Genomic DNA, 20,268 nt, shown 5'->3' on the forward strand with positions numbered 1-20,268 from the left:
TACTACTGGTCCCATCCCATGCCATGGTCCCCATAGTCTCATAATTTGAATGAACCCCCCCCCCCCCCCCCCCCCGCGCATCTGATGACGATTACTCCCTCCCACGTATTCACCCTACAATGCCATTGGCGGAAACACCAAGAAAGCCTACGTGAACCAAGACCTCATTGGCCAATAGCAACGCCAATCTTCCGTCCCACTGTCACTGTATGCAAATCGCTGAGTGGTTACGAAACAGGCCAGGGAGAAGGAAAGAGGATAGCGGGCACAGACTGGAGGGGCGGACGATAGTTTTGCCCTTCATCATTTTAGCACAATTTCAGCCTACTGTAATATTGTTATCGAGTTGGATAGGAATATATTGTGAAACGCTGTGAAAATGGCGCAGCCAGACAGCAAGAAGATCTTCTTTGAGAACCTGTCAGGAGCGGGGAAAGCCATCGCAGTGCTGACGAGCGGCGGGGATGCTCAAGGTACCTAATAACGCTACCCGGGTGACAGGCTGACAGAATGTACTCAGTGACATTGCATGGCGTGGATAGGCCCGTAGAGGGCACAGAAAACAAAACACACGCCCTCAAACTATTTGGTGCAGAAGTTGCGGTATTATTGCAGCCAATGGCCGAGGCGTTTAGTTGTATCACCATGTAGCCACACCATTACGCAATTAGTAAATCGGTGGAAAGAAGCACAAGTACCATCATAGCATCCATCCAGGAATTCCGCCGGTTAGCATGATGCTAGCGTTACCTAACGCTATCTAGCTAGCCAGCGGCTAACAACATCCTCTCATTTGGCAGCATGCTTTTCCCCACCATTCACGCTGGCAGCAGTTGAACGGGCTGCCACGGACAAACCGCGTTGTTTTCGCCATACAGTCATTCACTGACTGACACAATTTGTCATCAGTGGCTGCTGATGAGTTTACGAGACACAACATAATAGCCTCCAGCGTGATGAAACGATGAGTTTGGACAGAGAGTCGTGTACGCATGCGTAGTGGTGGGGGGCATTATTGAAGCCTTTAAATCGTGCCACTGCATTGCAGGTGGCCCACCATACCTGCTGGTGCTAGACGTGTAGTAGCTAGTCCTATAGTGTTGTTACATTTGCCAATTAGAGAAGAAATGGCATGCAGATATTTGGTATATGCGACTGCCCAACCAGGAAGTTGGTGACTCTCAACATCTTGCCAAGCTGATTGAAATATTAATATCAGTCGTGACTCGTAACATTTTTATTCTCAGTGAGAGAGACGAGACTGACTACAGTGCTCCAATAGTTGAGGAGGTTAATAACGGTTTATAGGACAGTGGCGACTGCAAAGCTTAGGGGATGCCCAGCAGCAGCATCCTGTGTACGTGATGAACTGCATACAGTTCAGTGAGTCACTCCGCTACATCCCTCCCTCCCAGCCAAGCTTATGTCAGAGAGGAAACCCTAGTCACATGCTCACTGGACCGTTATATGGTTTAATAATGAATGAAAAACACTTGTTATCCATAGAATACAGCTCAAGTCCATTTCTGTTGCTGAAATCCAGGATAGTACATTGGACCACAGACACATTCATGGTGCTTTTGCCTCTCACATGATAACATTGCAAAGCACACACACACACACACACACACACACACACACACACACACACACACACACACACACACACACACACACACACACACACACACACATATATATCATATGTGTTGGACTGAAGCTGCCAATAGTTGATATTTTGTGTCAGTATGTATGACCATTTTCAAGTTCAGAGTTCGAGTTTTATTCTTTTCAGGGTGGCAGTGCCTTTGAAACATTTTCTTTGACACCAAAAATCATTAATTCATTCATTTTCCATACCCATTTCTATACAAAACCACGTCACTGGGTGGCAATGGAATTCATTCATTCATTTTCGATACCCATTTCTATACAAAACCATGTCACTGGGTGGCAATGGAATTCATTCATTCATTTTCCATACCCATTTCTATACAAAACCATGTCACTGGGTGGCAATGGAATTCATTCATTCATTTTCCATACCCATTTCTATACAAAACCATGTCACTGGGCGGCAATGGAACCCTATGGAGCCTGAGTTTGATCGTCTGACTCTAGCCCGGCCGACCGTGTTTACAATTTAAAAACTGCGACAGTGCACACAACTTTAACACAACATGCATATATTATACATCAAACTCTTGAGCTAATTCTGCTCTCACGCAGAATGTCAAAGTATAAGCGATGGGATGTATACTTTTTGAGATATTAACGTTTGTTTGGCACAACTCATACTAGTTAACTGCCGCAGGGTTATGCATTTTTGGGTGGCAGTGACGTCATGCTGATTGGTCCTATTCAGGGTCATGGGGGGACTGGAGCCTAAACATTGGGTGCATGGATGGCAGGAAAACATTTTGCTGCAAGAGCCCTAACAGGCTCAGTAGCTGCTGTAGCACGAACGCTAGTGCACTTTAGCCTAAATTGTTGCTGGCGGAGAGAGGTGGGGCTATGGCGTCATCGGTTCAGGAAAGATGCGTATGGGTTGTAAACACGGAAATGCAAGGGTGGCGTCTTCAGATTTATTCACTCTGGGACCCGGTTTCAATAATTAGCGTATACTCCCAGAACGTATACTCCAAGAACGCTGGTTCCGTCTGGACGAAACGTCTATACGAGAAAAAACTTTAGCGGATACACCTAAACTCGTCTCCGTGTGGACATGGCCTCAGTCTCTCTGCCTCCTCACCGAAGCACCTTTTGTTCTGTTCTTTTCGTTTAATATAGTTTGTGTTGCCTAGTAGTTATTTTCCCTTAGTTTGAGTTCATAAGGTACTTAAAACCAAGGGAAACTAACGACAACACTGACGGCTACCAAAAAGCCTCTCCCTCAGTTCTGTACAGGACAGAAGGATTGAGATATGCACTGACTCACCTGCCAGTTCAGGTCCTGGCTACTGCCTACTAGATCTGAGGTAACGGGAAGGCAGACGAGGAACCAAAACAAACTTTCAATTCCATCAGCGCCAACTGAGTGATATAAAACATCCCCGATCCCATTCCTCACATCCCTCATCAACAACTGTGAGTGAAAATGGACTGATGCACCACAGGCTCCTCTTTTAAACGGGTTTAAAATTCATTAACCATTGTCTTAAAGTCATGAATTGTTTGACTTGTTTATTTATCTTGACACTTAATATGCCTTTATTGCTTATTTGCTTATTTATTTAGATTTTATTTTATTTTAAGATGCGTTTATTGCTTGTTAGTTCTTCATTATTGAAATGTCCATGAATTTCAGTGTCCTCTACCATGTGGGTAATAATAAAACTTGAACTTGAACACAAACTACCATGGGTGCGGGAAGGTGGGTGCTGCAGCACCCCCTAGTGGAACAGTGTTTAAATTGTTGGGGCTTGACATTACCACCCACCAAATGCGGGTATGATTCAGCAGTGGTGTGTAACCGTGTCAGGAGAAATGACTCAATCGTTTGCAGCTGACTTTAGAAGAGAAGAGAGTTCAGTGTTATCTCTAGTATGATCTACCTGCTGCTGGGCCCCAGCAACTACAACTACTACCCACATACACACACAAAGTCCAAAGTAGGTAGTGGAGCTGTGGCATGCGTGACGAGCTGAAGGTCAGTGTCACACACAAAGCATGGTACGTGCAGTCGTGCAGCCTTGGCTTAGTCCTTTTTCTCACTGTGCACGAGGGTACGTGTCAGCCATGCATAATGAGAAGGCCAAACTTACTTCCTGCCTCCTCCTACCACTGAGATCTGTAAGCCTAGTTAAGCTAATTTATAGATACAGCTCCTGGATGGTCTTTATACTCTCTCCCTGTCTCTCTCACGTTCGTGCTCTCTCTCTGTTTCATCCCCTCTTTCTCTCCTCCGGTCCCCTCTGTCTTCTCTGAATGTAATAAAATCGAGGCCATTCATCTGACCATGGTTAGGTTACATAACCAGAGAACATGTCCTCCTGAGCTGTCAGCATGGAAAGCCATGAGAACCTGTAGCTGATCCTCTTCAGATGGCCACGGAGGGGACTGCTCCTTTCATGGCTTTCTATTCAGGCTTTTCCCTGGCTTTTTAGAGGCCTTATTAGGATCATTTTGACTTATTACCATCTGTGTGTACAAACACATGGGAAAGCCAGAGCAGTTAAGAAATAAACAACACTATAAAATAGGGGTGTCACAATAGTAGTTAAATAGGATACCTACACCACCCACACTTGAGAAAAACGCCAAAATCGAGGGGCGGGGTTTAGGGCACCTACATCATCAAAGGGGCGTGGCTTCTTTTTGGGTAAAAATCAATTTCTCAGTACTTCTGCAAAGTGCACTTCTCCATTTTTTTTGCCTTGTGTTTTAAAAACACCTTTCTTGGGAAAGTCATTTTTTCAGTAGTTCCTCAAAGGGCACTTCTCCATTTCGCCCTGTGCTTAAAGCCATTTTGAACAAAAATGCTTTATTTCACTTGTTCTCCAAAGGGCACTTCTCCATTTCCTCCATATCAGCTAGACCATCTTGTGGGTGTTGCAATGTTGTGCGCATCACACAGACAGCCTGACAACGTGTATAAAGCCACCGTGTCAGCCAGAGCAAAGTTTTGATCTCGGCCAAAATGCATTTTGGCCCATTTTAGGAACTACTAAACTAATATTTTGTTAACAGCGGAGACCATTTTCACTGTCTCAATCAATCTCTATCTCAGGGCCCTCACCAAGACAGATTCCTCTGCTTGTTGATGTTTTCTCTGACTCACCCCACCCATAGAAACCCAGGCTTCCCCTGCCAGCCCATCCCACCCCATCCCCCACGTTTTATTTGTCTATTACCACGGCCGGTGTTCTGTCGATTTCCCAATTTCTATAGACAATTTTTGACCGTCAGGTGGGGGGCGTTCCCGACAGCATGTAACGCCCCTTGAAAGCTACGAATAGCGGCGAGATCAGGTGGGCGTTCCCGGCAGCACGTAACACCCCTTTGAAAGCTATGAATAGCTGCTTGCTCACGTATTTCTCTGACTCACCCATAGAGCCCCCACAGTTTTTTCCTCCCATGCCCCACTTATATGTATGTACAACACAATGTACAATGTATCCAGCATTCAAATATTCCATATTTGCATGTTGTGGCAGGCTATCTTAGCTAGTATAGCCTACTAATGTATAGCCTACTAATGTATTCCCAAGGCTATTCTGTAGATTCCATCCGGGCAACACACACACACACACACACACACACACACACACACACACACACACACACACACACACACACACACACACACACACACACACACACACACCCACTCACACACATATTCACAGCCAGCCACAAACACACGCACCCACAAATTCACAGGTAAACATGACACACTGAAACATTCCAGTCAACTTCATCATTCATGTGTGATATTATGTATTTTCCCATGTTTTTCCCACTCCGGATCCAATTGTGACATCACCATTATGTTTTTTTGATAGGCTATAAGCCTATTAAGCTTTGAATTAAATATGATCAATACAGATTGAGGTTTCAATTTCAGGTTTGAATTGAAAACGATTGAATACAGACTATGGTGTATGACTATGCCGTTTGCCCTGTCTCCCTTATCGCCGTAATGCATTATGGGTAGTCAGATACTACCGGTACTTTGGCTAATGTATCAGCTAACGCTACTTACTTTGCATTACAGTAAAACGCCACTGAATGACCAAATTGATGCATTGATAAAAGTTAGTTTGTTGTTTATGCGTATGCAATAACGGATGCGTTATTATATTTACTGGAATACATACACACGCCAGCCTATGTGTCCTATCAGAGTTTGTTACGTTATTGTACAGTACAATAAACAAAACAGCATGATAGCATCAGCTGCATCACTATACGTGTGAGCGTAAGTATTAATGGTTTACAACTTGTTTGTGTTGTACAGCATTTGGTTCAAACATATGGCGACATTGAATCAGTGTTAGCTTAGCGCTAGCTAGCTAGCATACACTACGATCTGTAGAATTGGCCTGGTCTTGGTCGATATGACCAAAAATTGATATAACGTTTCAGTAGCATGGACCCCTCTCGTTTTTTATTACAGTTGAAGATTTCACAAATCTCAACCACTCTCAATCTTGGTACAACCCAGACCCCGGATATCCGTGACCTACGGGTATTATTTCAAAATATAGAATATGGAACGTGAACAAACATCTTAGTTTTATTTTTCGTATTTTTATATGATTATTTTAATAGTTACTAACTATATTATTATATAACTAACTAGTCCTCCTCACAGAATTGGTTAATTTACTGTGAGACTTTATGGTTTGTAGACAAGCACCAAGTATATATAATAATGGTATATAATAATAATAATCTTTGTAATACAATTGTTATAAAATTAAAACGTATAGCACACTTACAATATGTTTGTTGTATGTATTACAACTTAATTCAACTTGGTCTCCCCCCACATCTCCTCTTCTCTCCTCTCCACACCTCACCCCCTCCTATCTCCTCTCCTCTTCTCTCCCCTCCTCTCCTCTCCTCTCTTCTCTTCTCTCCTCTCCTCACCTCACGTCTCCTCTCCTCTCCTCACCTCTCCCCTCTCTTCTCCTCTCCTTACAAGCCTATAGATGAGGGGTTTCAGACAATGTGCCCATTGTTACAATATTGTCAACAAAAATAGCACTAGTCTAAATAACATAACTTAATTCAACTTTTCTCACTACACTTTCCAAACATTAACACACATCAAACACAACAACTCTTTTCTTACTACACATTCCAAACATTAACACACATCAAACACAACAACTCTTTTCTTACTATACATTCCAAACATTAACACACATCAAACACAACAACTCTTTCCCACTACACTTTCCAAACATTAACACACATCAAACACAACAACTCTTTCTTACTACACTTTCCAAACATTAACACACATCAAACACAACAACTCTTTCCCACTACACTTTCCAAACATTAACACACATCAAACACAACAACTCTTTCTTACTACACTTTCCAAATGTTAACTGCATACATAATGTTATGTCTCGAAAGACAAGAGCTATGTAGCCTACTTTAAATCAGATCACTCCGGTGTATAAACATACATTGGTTGTCTAATAAAGTTTTACAAATCAATTAATTTGGTTGTCAACCATCGTTAAACGAAACTTAGTAGTTGTAAACTAAGTAGTTGTATCGATAAAGACTCTAATCGTTAAGCAGTCTCGAAAGTGGGGTCAATATCAATCTACAATCTAGATTGATTTGATTCACTAATTTGGCGTTCTCTCATGCAAAATATCCAACATCCAATATCCAGAAGTAGTGATTACTACACAGAAGTAACTTTAGTTCCACCATTTGCTATTTGCTTCAAACATAATTTTGGATCAGTTGTAACTTTGGCCATTTCTAACAATTTCTAGACAGTGAATTTACACAAGCACTTGAGTGAAATTCATAGTACCTATAGGGACTGTGATTGAATGAACGCAGATTGTCAGATTTGTTTACCAAACCCTTATCCTGGTGCCTGCAAGGGTCGTCTGTACCACTAATGTCAGCCACTATGTGTTACAATATTGGGCTGGTTTCATAGACCTGGCCCAAAAGTACATGCATCACATATATGTATGCTGCATATATCCATATATGCCTCTACCGTATGGGTTAGTCATAATAGTCAAACATGGTTTTTCATGTTCTGACTTGCTGAAATGTGTGCTGCATATATACATGTTAGTTACACATAATAGTCAAACAGGGGTTTTCATGTTCTGATGTGCTGAAATGTTTTACACGTCACGTAAAACAGTTTTTAAAACAGTTAATTGGCCTACACAATGTGTAATTTCAGGTTATTGTAAGTTATTGCATAGTTGCAATCTTTCATACTTGCATACTTACAAGTGGGTTGTTTTTAATGGCATGTGATTTGCGGTTCTAATTACCCAATGTGTAATTTCAGGTGATTGTAAGTGTGTCATACATACAAGCCTTCATATCAGTTGGCTGTGTCAATGATTTTCTGTACCTCTTGGTGCGTCATCATTGTCTTTGTCAGGCTTAGAAGCAATGTCTAAACAGTAAACAGTTTATGACAAGTGGTGGCAGCATGCTATGCTACTACACAAGACGTGTTATGGTACATAAATAATATGTAGCGTGTAATAATCTGTAGAACTCTGTCAGAGTTCTACTCTGTCATTATTTTTACATTTGACTTTGAGAACTATGATGAACTGTTAGTCAGTACTCTGTACTGATGTACAAAAGTAACAAGATTGAGGTTGTGAAATCTTCAACCGGAATAAAAAACTGGATATAATATAACTGAATCAGTTAGGCCAAACTATTATCAGTCAGGTCGGTAATGACCGGGGGAAATTATATGATTATTGTCCATTGTGTGTATGATACAACTTTGTTTATCATTCTGTGCCACACACTATACAGTCTGTTTTTAACTCAACACACTCTACCTGCCCCTGACCTCAGAGGGGCTCTTCTGTCAACGGGCCTGAGGCAAGGTGTGGTGATCACAAGCATTGGCATAAATATTGTGGTAAATGAAATTGGTAAATTGGTTAAGCAAAGCAAGTAATGCTTTTGCAATGAAGTTTGTAAGATAAGATTTGTTGTATTTGTTGTATAAGATGTATTTTACAAGATATTTTCTGAGATTTGGTTATATTAACTTATTATTTATATTATTATTCTATTATTATTATTCTAATTATTATTATTCTAATTATTATCTACTATTATTCTAATTATTATATTATTATATTATTATTATTATTAGGGGTTATTAACTATACATATTAAAGTATAGATGATTGTTTTGCCCACCTTATCAAAACAAATGTACAGCATGTTAAAGTATAGATGATTGTTTTGCCCAGCTTATCAAAACAAATGTACAGCATGTTAAAGTTTTAAATAAAGTCAAGTCAAGTCAAATCCAACAGGTCTTAATGTCAATTAATTTAGCTTTAACGTTTTTTTTTTTGAAACACACACACCCACACATTGACCCCTCTCATATATACGTAACTGCCTATAACTGTACATATATTCCTTTCACACACACTTTTCAAAATAGACACTCTTTCATATTGTGATTCATAGTGATTCTTGTTTGTTTTATGTGATCCCGGTTTTTAAGCAAACCGGATCCAGTTTCCTTGTGTGTGTACATCCTGTACAAGGCACATCCTGTACAAGGTACATACTACATTGGACTCAATGATTCACAGATGTATCAAACAAATGTATGTTTTACTGATACAAATGACCAAATTACCACAAATTCAACATGTAATGCCATTTTCTCAATAATTTTGGTCAAAACATTTGGTGTGTCCCAGATCAGTCCTTGTAACGAGGACCTTGTTATCACTGGTGTATAGCCAGACTTGGCACATTGGATGTGACCCAGATCAGACATTGTAATGAGGACCTTGTTATCACTGGCGTATAGCCAGACTTGGCACATTTGGGGTGCCTCAGGTCAGTCCTTGTAATGACTTGATCAAAAATATTACAGACAATATATATATATATATATATATATATAGTAAATATAATTGTATAATATATTCAAAGTATTGTTAATTGTTAAATATTATTATTCAAAAACCTGAAAATACTGTAAATACTGTAAATAAACTAAACTAAAACTAAAACTTGCTAAGTTGTACTGTGTGTTAATTTAATTTGTGTTTGTGTTAATTTAATGTGTTTTTGAAACACACAACCACATATAAAATCTCAAGTGAGATTTTGAGAAAGAAAAAAGAGAAAGAAAAAAGAGAAAAGAAAAAAAGGTTTAAAGTATATAAACCCCTCCTAGATATGTGATTATGCCTGACACCTAGAGGCGAAACGTGGTACTGAATTGGCTATCCAAATAGCACGTGGTAAACTAAGTACTTATCAAAGCAACGTATCAAACTCTTCATAACACCCTGACTACTGTAATAGTAGTAATACTGACAGGCTACAATTAGTCCAATTAGTTCAATTAGTTTAACTAAAACCAAGAAGAGAGGTCACATAACTTTACATCACATAAATTTCACTGTTTTACTGATTTTCACTGATTTACCTTTGTTTATTCTTCATGTGTAAAACGCTTTGAGCTGCATTTTATGTATGAAAGGTGCTATACAAATACAAGTTTATTATTATTATTATTATTATTATTATAAACAAGCTATTTTGTGCTGGTCTCTATAAAACTTTAACTTTAAAAGTACACTTTGCGTGGAAAACAACTCTTCTCGAGCAGTTTGTGTAATTGTAATTGCATTTACCCACACTGTCCCACAATCAAACCTCTGAAAAATCCTGTCCCACCATAAAACCTAAACCCTAAACCCTAACCATGCTTGGTGGAGACCATTGACATATATATTAATGGCCCCATGGTGCTCATTGACTTTGACACAGCAAAATTAAGCTCACTTCCGGATATTGGTTCATTTCGTTTGATGGGTTGAATGAATTAAATTGAATGAAATGCGGCCCCCAGCGGGTACCGGGGGAGTTTCCGAATTTGCATTATCGCCGTAATGCATTATGGGTAGTCAGATACTACCGGTACTTTGCCTAATGTAGCGGCTAACGCTACTTACTTTGCATTACAGCATTGCATTACATTGATTTATCTCGATTTTTGATTTAACCCCGGCGCTGGTTAGCTGTTTATAACGTGGCTATATTTATAACGCTATAACGTACTCTGTTTTTCTGGCTGAATCCAATGGTCTGAATACAGAGTTAAATCTGAATACGTTAAATGGTCCACCATGTTATGGACGTTAGATTTATGGTAGCTCTATAGTGACGTGTGTCTACTAACATAAGATAACATATGATAATTTGCTCAACTATTACTTGCTACCTGATGCCTTGCGGTGTTCTTACTGTTCTTACTGTTCTTATTATCCGATGTTTGTCGTCAATTTTACTCGAAATGGGGGAGGGCCCGTTGACAGAAGAGGCCCTTTGGCTGATGGGGAGGAGTTTGACTGTGTATAAGTAGCCATGCCCCTATACGATTTCTGCACGTTACTAAGCATGGCATGCATGGAAGAACACGGATGTAACTATGAAAAACGCCACATGCATAGCTTCTACGTTAGGAAGCAGAATAGCGTCACTAGGTGGTCACGTTCGTGCGGAAAACCCTGTACCATCGAGAAATCGATACAGCAGCTGAGAATCGGCGCCAATCCCTCGGGTTGTATCCTCTGATTACCAGAGAGGATGGAAGCATGCTAGCGCCACATGCTCCTTGTGGTGTAGTCAATGTTGGCGAAACGCTCACCCTCAAGCTGATTAAGTTCGATGACATACCGAAGCATTCGGACAAGCTGTTGTACCCCGACGAGCCGCTGGATCGCTACGGCACATTCTTTGTGAATGTAACGTGGAAAGACAAGGGTCGCCAAATGCTAAACAGCAAGGTGTTGAGGAAGATGTCCCAGCGGGAAAAGCTGACTCTGCAAGTGTATGCGCTAAAGGGAGAAGAGCTTCAAGAGGCATTGAATCGGGATGGCCGGTTCACCGACCAGGTGAACCATAGCGGGTGTTATCTGGTGAAGGAGGAACGAGGAGACGGTACATGTTACATGGGATGTTTTGTCGACTTTTACCAGGGCCAGCACTTCCGATTCCGGTACGAGCGGAAAAAAAGAAAAAGAAAAGAGCTGACGCAGGCTGACGCAGGCTCTGTGGCGACGGCGACCGATGAGCAAGGAGGAGAAGCTCAACGTAACTGTACGATTATGCCCATGGTGTATTTGGTGACGTAGGTTTGCACCTGTGGTGCCAATATTTTTATATGCAATATGTTTATTGAATACTGTCCCTGTTCAAATAAACAATAAAGATAATAAAAAAGAAATAACTCTTTTCTGCGTTGTTTTGCCTTCGATACCCCAAACCTCTGGAAATCCCTGACCCAAACCCCAACCCTAACCCGTGACCACTTCTCAAGGGTAAAGGGAGTCGGTGTACGTACAATGTTGAACAATGAGAATCTGCAACTTATATATTAGAGGAGCAATATCTAGATATTTAGAGGAATATTTAATTTTAAATTAACATTAGGATTATATTGTGTAATAATGTTATTCATTATTTCATTACAACAGACATTTGTACAACATTATTATTATGGAAAACCCAGATTATGATGAGAATCAATTTTATTTTTATTGGCACATTATACAAGTTACATATGTTGAATTTGAATTTATATTTCCCTCAGTTAATGTAGAAAAGCTTCCGAAGCATCCAGCACTCTTGAAGGGGTAACATCGATGGCTTGAGATTCCAAAACACGTATGACACCTGGAAGAAAGTGTTCGTTCCACAATTCTTTCAACAATTCTTTGAATTCGACGGATACATAGCCATTCTTAGCCGGGTACAGACAAGGAGGGTTAGTAAGACATCCGTTACACTCCGCCTTCTGCATCCGCAATATCACTTCACCGAGCAGAGTGCTGCTGCAGGCTTTTATAATGTTTAGAAAAGTAAAACTGAGCAGTCCATCTGTTTGGTCCAGAGTCAGGGGTGAGATCAGAGGAGAAGGAAGGTCTTTCGGTGAGGAAGGATGTGAGGAAGGAGTCGAGGTAGGTGGGGTGTGGAAGAACAATGGTGACGACGACACGGAACATCCGTACATCAGACGGTGCAACTCTTCTTCTTCATCCCCCGAATCAGTAATGAAGGACAATGGTGACGGGGTCTCCATGATGATATCTGTCTTTTTTATTGTGTAAAATGGTATGAGTCTCTTTTGAACCCGTCTCTTTTATCCTTATGTTGTGATGAGGAGGAGGAGGAGGAGCTAGGTCTAGGGGAGGGCGTGTCGTAGGGATATGGGAGGAGATCATCAAAAATGGCGCTGACCGGAATTTGTTAGAGAACAAATGTGAACAAAAAGTAAGATGGAGGGCGTGGCTTTTTAAAAATTGGGTCCTGTTAAACGTTCGGCTAAATCGCCCCTCCCCATCATCCGTAAAATGTGTGTGGTTATGTCCATGGTGTATTTCTCGCCGTAGGTTTGTTGTATTTGATCTATTGTGGCCAGGATGTCTGCCTTCTTCAAACATCTTCTAGGGATGGTTTGAATTATGCCGATGTCATCAGGTAACGTTGCGATAGCAGCTGCCTCATCACAGTCCTCAGGATTCCTTTCTGTATTGCCATCTACAGCTACAGCTGCAGTAGCAGGGCAAGGAGGCCTACGAAAACACTGAATGAGTGTCGTTTGAGTCGTTTGCTTTCGCATCATTGTGTACCTATCAAATACGGCATCTCCTCCCCTGAGCAACTGTTTTGGGTCGCAACAAGCAACGTCACAGTTACGTCACGCTCGTCATGTTGGAGTCGGCTCGACGGAAGCCCCTAGGGTCCAAAAGTCCGCACTTTGTAACACCGAGCGCACAGGGTGAATTTTTCTTTTCTCTTTTTTCTTTCTCAAAATCTCACTTGAGATTTTATATGTGGTTGTGTGTTTCAAAAACACATTAAATTAACACAAACACAAATTAAATTAACACACAGTACAACTTAGCAAGTTTTAGTTTTAGTTTAGTTTATTTACAGTATTTACAGTATTTTCAGGTTTTTGAATAATAATATTTAACAATTAACAATACTTTGAATATATTATACAATTATATTTACTATATATATATATATATATATATATTGTCTGTAATATTTTTGATCAAGTCATTACAAGGACTGACCTGAGGCACCCCAAATGTGCCAAGTCTGGCTATACGCCAGTGATAACAAGGTCCTCATTACAATGTCTGATCTGGGTCACATCCAATGTGCCAAGTCTGGCTATACACCAGTGATAACAAGGTCCTCGTTACAAGGACTGATCTGGGACACACCAAATGTTTTGACCAAAATTATTGAGAAAATGGCATTACATGTTGAATTTGTGGTAATTTGGTCATTTGTATCAGTAAAACATACATTTGTTTGATACATCTGTGAATCATTGAGTCCAATGTAGTATGTACCTTGTACAGGATGTGCCTTGTACAGGATGTACACACACAAGGAAACTGGATCCGGTTTGCTTAAAAACCGGGATCACATAAAACAAACAAGAATCACTATGAATCACAATATGAAAGAGTGTCTATTTTGAAAAGTGTGTGTGAAAGGAATATATGTACAGTTATAGGCAGTTACGTATATATGAGAGGGGTCAATGTGTGGGTGTGTGTGTTTCAAAAAAAAAAACGTTAAAGCTAAATTAATTGACATTAAGACCTGTTGGATTTGACTTGACTTGACTTTATTTAAAACTTTAACATGCTGTACATTTGTTTTGATAAGCTGGGCAAAACAATCATCTATACTTTAACATGCTGTACATTTGTTTTGATAAGGTGGGCAAAACAATCATCTATACTTTAATATGTATAGTTAATAACCCCTAATAATAATAATAATATAATAATATAATAATTAGAATAATAGTAGATAATAATTAGAATAATAATAATTAGAATAATAATAATAGAATAATAATATAAATAATAAGTTAATATAACCAAATCTCAGAAAATATCTTGTAAAATACATCTTATACAACAAATACAACAAATCTTATCTTACAAACTTCATTGCAAAAGCATTACTTGCTTTGCTTAACCAATTTACCAATTTCATTTACCACAATATTTATGCCAATGCTTGTGATCACCACACCTTGCCTCAGGCCCGTTGACAGAAGAGCCCCTCTGAGGTCAGGGGCAGGTAGAGTGTGTTGAGTTAAAAACAGACTGTATAGTGTGTGGCACAGAATGATAAACAAAGTTGTATCATACACACAATGGACAATAATCATATAATTTCCCCCGGTCATTACCGACCTGACTGATAATAGTTTGGCCTAACTGATTCAGTTATATTATATCCAGTTTTTTATTCCGGTTGAAGATTTCACAACCTCAATCTTGTTACTTTTGTACATCAGTACAGAGTACTGACTAACAGTTCATCATAGTTCTCAAAGTCAAATGTAAAAATAATGACAGAGTAGAACTCTGACAGAGTTCTACAGATTATTACACGCTACATATTATTTATGTACCATAACACGTCTTGTGTAGTAGCATAGCATGCTGCCACCACTTGTCATAAACTGTTTACTGTTTAGACATTGCTTCTAAGCCTGACAAAGACAATGATGACGCACCAAGAGGTACAGAAAATCATTGACACAGCCAACTGATATGAAGGCTTGTATGTATGACACACTTACAATCACCTGAAATTACACATTGGGTAATTAGAACCGCAAATCACATGCCATTAAAAACAACCCACTTGTAAGTATGCAAGTATGAAAGATTGCAACTATGCAATAACTTACAATAACCTGAAATTACACATTGTGTAGGCCAATTAACTGTTTTAAAAACTGTTTTACGTGACGTGTAAAACATTTCAGCACATCAGAACATGAAAACCCCTGTTTGACTATTATGTGTAACTAACATGTATATATGCAGCACACATTTCAGCAAGTCAGAACATGAAAAACCATGTTTGACTATTATGACTAACCCATACGGTAGAGGCATATATGGATATATGCAGCATACATATATGTGATGCATGTACTTTTGGGCCAGGTCTATGAAACCAGCCCAATATTGTAACACATAGTGGCTGACATTAGTGGTACAGACGACCCTTGCAGGCACCAGGATAAGGGTTTGGTAAACAAATCTGACAATCTGCGTTCATTCAATCACAGTCCCTATAGGTACTATGAATTTCACTCAAGTGCTTGTGTAAATTCACTGTCTAGAAATTGTTAGAAATGGCCAAAGTTACAACTGATCCAAAATTATGTTTGAAGCAAATAGCAAATGGTGGAACTAAAGTTACTTCTGTGTAGTAATCACTACTTCTGGATATTGGATGTTGGATATTTTGCATGAGAGAACGCCAAATTAGTGAATCAAATCAATCTAGATTGTAGATTGATATTGACCCCACTTTCGAGACTGCTTAACGATTAGAGTCTTTATCGATACAACTACTTAGTTTACAACTACTAAGTTTCGTTTAACGATGGTTGACAACCAAATTAATTGATTTGTAAAACTTTATTAGACAACCAATGTATGTTTATACACCGGAGTGATCTGATTTAAAGTAGGCTACATAGCTCTTGTCTTTCGAGACATAACATTATGTATGCAGTTAACATTTGGAAAGTGTAGTAAGAAAGAGTTGTTGTGTTTGATGTGTGTTAATGTTTGGAAAGTGTAGTGGGAAAGAGTTGTTGTGTTTGATGTGTGTTAATGTTTGGAAAGTGTAGTAAGAAAGAGTTGTTGTGTTTGATGTGTGTTAATGTTTGGAAAGTGTAGTGGGAAAGAGTTGTTGTGTTTGATGTGTGTTAATGTTTGGAATGTATAGTAAGAAAAGAGTTGTTGTGTTTGATGTGTGTTAATGTTTGGAATGTGTAGTAAGAAAAGAGTTGTTGTGTTTGATGTGTGTTAATGTTTGGAAAGTGTAGTGAGAAAAGTTGAATTAAGTTATGTTATTTAGACTAGTGCTATTTTTGTTGACAATATTGTAACAATGGGCACATTGTCTGAAACCCCTCATCTATAGGCTTGTAAGGAGAGGAGAAGAGAGGGGAGAGGTGAGGAGAGGAGAGGAGACGTGAGGTGAGGAGAGGAGAGAAGAGAAGAGAGGAGAGGAGAGGAGGGGAGAGAAGAGGAGAGGAGATAGGAGGGGGTGAGGTGTGGAGAGGAGAGAAGAGGAGATGTGGGGGGAGACCAAGTTGAATTAAGTTGTAATACATACAACAAACATATTGTAAGTGTGCTATACGTTTTAATTTTATAACAATTGTATTACAAAGATTATTATTATTATATACCATTATTATATATACTTGGTGCTTGTCTACAAACCATAAAGTCTCACAGTAAATTAACCAATTCTGTGAGGAGGACTAGTTAGTTATATAATAATATAGTTAGTAACTATTAAAATAATCATATAAAAATACGAAAAATAAAACTAAGATGTTTGTTCACGTTCCATATTCTATATTTTGAAATAATACCCGTAGGTCACGGATATCCGGGGTCTGGGTTGTACCAAGATTGAGAGTGGTTGAGATTTGTGAAATCTTCAACTGTAATAAAAAACGAGAGGGGTCCATGCTACTGAAACGTTATATCAATTTTTGGTCATATCGACCAAGACCAGGCCAATTCTACAGATCGTAGTGTATGCTAGCTAGCTAGCGCTAAGCTAACACTGATTCAATGTCGCCATATGTTTGAACCAAATGCTGTACAACACAAACAAGTTGTAAACCATTAATACTTACGCTCACACGTATAGTGATGCAGCTGATGCTATCATGCTGTTTTGTTTATTGTACTGTACAATAACGTAACAAACTCTGATAGGACACATAGGCTGGCGTGTGTATGTATTCCAGTAAATATAATAACGCATCCGTTATTGCATACGCATAAACAACAAACTAACTTTTATCAATGCATCAATTTGGTCATTCAGTGGCGTTTTACTGTAATGCAAAGTAAGTAGCGTTAGCTGATACATTAGCCAAAGTACCGGTAGTATCTGACTACCCATAATGCATTACGGCGATAAGGGAGACAGGGCAAACGGCATAGTCATACACCATAGTCTGTATTCAATCGTTTTCAATTCAAACCTGAAATTGAAACCTCAATCTGTATTGATCATATTTAATTCAAAGCTTAATAGGCTTATAGCCTATCAAAAAAACATAATGGTGATGTCACAATTGGATCCGGAGTGGGAAAAACATGGGAAAATACATAATATCACACATGAATGATGAAGTTGACTGGAATGTTTCAGTGTGTCATGTTTACCTGTGAATTTGTGGGTGCGTGTGTTTGTGGCTGGCTGTGAATATGTGTGTGAGTGGGTGTGTGTGTGTGTGTGTGTGTGTGTGTGTGTGTGTGTGTGTGTGTGTGTGTGTGTGTGTGTGTGTGTGTGTGTGTGTGTGTGTGTGTGTGTTGCCCGGATGGAATCTACAGAATAGCCTTGGGAATACATTAGTAGGCTATACATTAGTAGGCTATACTAGCTAAGATAGCCTGCCACAACATGCAAATATGGAATATTTGAATGCTGGATACATTGTACATTGTGTTGTACATACATATAAGTGGGGCATGGGAGGAAAAAACTGTGGGGGCTCTATGGGTGAGTCAGAGAAATACGTGAGCAAGCAGCTATTCATAGCTTTCAAAGGGGTGTTACGTGCTGCCGGGAACGCCCACCTGATCTCGCCGCTATTCGTAGCTTTCAAGGGGCGTTACATGCTGTCGGGAACGCCCCCCACCTGACGGTCAAAAATTGTCTATAGAAATTGGGAAATCGACAGAACACCGGCCGTGGTAATAGACAAATAAAACGTGGGGGATGGGGTGGGATGGGCTGGCAGGGGAAGCCTGGGTTTCTATGGGTGGGGTGAGTCAGAGAAAACATCAACAAGCAGAGGAATCTGTCTTGGTGAGGGCCCTGAGATAGAGATTGATTGAGACAGTGAAAATGGTCTCCGCTGTTAACAAAATATTAGTTTAGTAGTTCCTAAAATGGGCCAAAATGCATTTTGGCCGAGATCAAAACTTTGCTCTGGCTGACACGGTGGCTTTATACACGTTGTCAGGCTGTCTGTGTGATGCGCACAACATTGCAACACCCACAAGATGGTCTAGCTGATATGGAGGAAATGGAGAAGTGCCCTTTGGAGAACAAGTGAAATAAAGCATTTTTGTTCAAAATGGCTTTAAGCACAGGGCGAAATGGAGAAGTGCCCTTTGAGGAACTACTGAAAAAATGACTTTCCCAAGAAAGGTGTTTTTAAAACACAAGGCAAAAAAATGGAGAAGTGCACTTTGCAGAAGTACTGAGAAATTGATTTTTACCCAAAAAGAAGCCACGCCCCTTTGATGATGTAGGTGCCCTAAACCCCGCCCCTCGATTTTGGCGTTTTTCTCAAGTGTGGGTGGTGTAGGTATCCTATTTAACTACTCACAATATATCGTCCCACGAAATTTCGCGATAGTAAAACGTCACGATATGTATCGTTGAGATGAAATCTCATGTCGCGCAAAAAAAAAAAAAAAATTTTTTTTTTTTTTTTTTTCTCCTTCCAAAAAATAGACTAAGAAACGTCTTTGTTTGTTGAAGTTCAATGTGTGGAAAGTAGTTCAGTTGAACAAGTCTCTGAAGAGACACATGAGAAGTTATACAGGAGAGAAACCATTCAATTGAGTTTCTGGCAAAACTGTTTACTTTACAGGAAAAACTGAAGATGCATAAAAAATAGATTAAGAAAAGTCTTGTTGTTTGAGTTTGAAGAAAAACTGAAGATGCATAATGAGAATTTATACTGCTGAGAAACATTTTAGTTCAAAGTAAATCTAAGTGACGGTGTAACTCATTCTATTTCAAGATAAGCCTTATCTCCAATCTCATGTTTTTTCTAGTTGTTATTGTAATAACAATTTCCCACAACAGCATGTTTTGTATTTGTGCATTTCAAATAAAATACTACTTTTCCAGTCATATATTGTCATTATTCAAGTTTAAAAAAATATTGTTAAAATCGTATCGTATCGTATCGTTATCGTGAACCCAGTATCATGATACGTATCGTATCGTGAACTGAGTGTATCGTGACACCCCTACTATAAAAGCTTAAAGACAAAACTTGCTAAAGACGTCCACTGGGAAGTTGGGAACCAACAACATTGATTGTATACATTGATTTGGTGCCCAAAATGGCTTGGGTGCTGCTAATGGTAGCAGGGGAAACACTGTACGTATAAAAGAACAGACTTGTGTAGACAAAACTTTCAGTGGTTCTCAATTCCCAATAGTTTATTTAGGCTTTTTTTCCACTGTCTTTAATTTTTTTTCCTCATTTCTTCCCACTATGCTAATGACCAACAGATATCTAGCTTCATGTTGCTTAGTAACGGCACTTTCTAACGCGCAATTACCATGAGGGATGTAGTGTTTTCCAGAGAGCATGGCAACAAAATCCTTTGTCCGCTGGTTTATGTCTCCCCTAGTCGGCCAAGTTCCAACCTGCCTGCCCTGGGTAAAGCATTAGCCATTATTCACACTGTCAGAGTGCGGATTTGG

The 20,268-nt window shown here is 39.5% G+C and overlaps 1 protein-coding gene across 3 annotated transcripts in view; it reads left to right on the forward strand.

Moving 5' to 3' along the window:
• The first annotated feature begins 252 nt into the window (after positions 1 to 252).
• Positions 253 to 20,268, forward strand: part of pfkpa (phosphofructokinase, platelet a) — a 56,287-nt gene continuing 36,271 nt past the window's right edge. For all 3 annotated transcript variants that reach the window (XM_083631987.1, XM_083631985.1, XM_083631986.1), the window contains exon 1: positions 253 to 473. In XM_083631987.1, coding sequence (XP_083488113.1) covers positions 380 to 473 — 94 coding nt within the window. In that variant the 5' untranslated portion in view covers positions 253 to 379. The remainder of the gene's footprint in view (positions 474 to 20,268) is intronic.

This window comes from Poromitra crassiceps, assembly GCF_964638095.1.
Source record: "Poromitra crassiceps genome assembly, chromosome: 2".
NCBI classification, from domain to species: Eukaryota; Metazoa; Chordata; class Actinopteri; order Beryciformes; family Melamphaidae; genus Poromitra; species Poromitra crassiceps.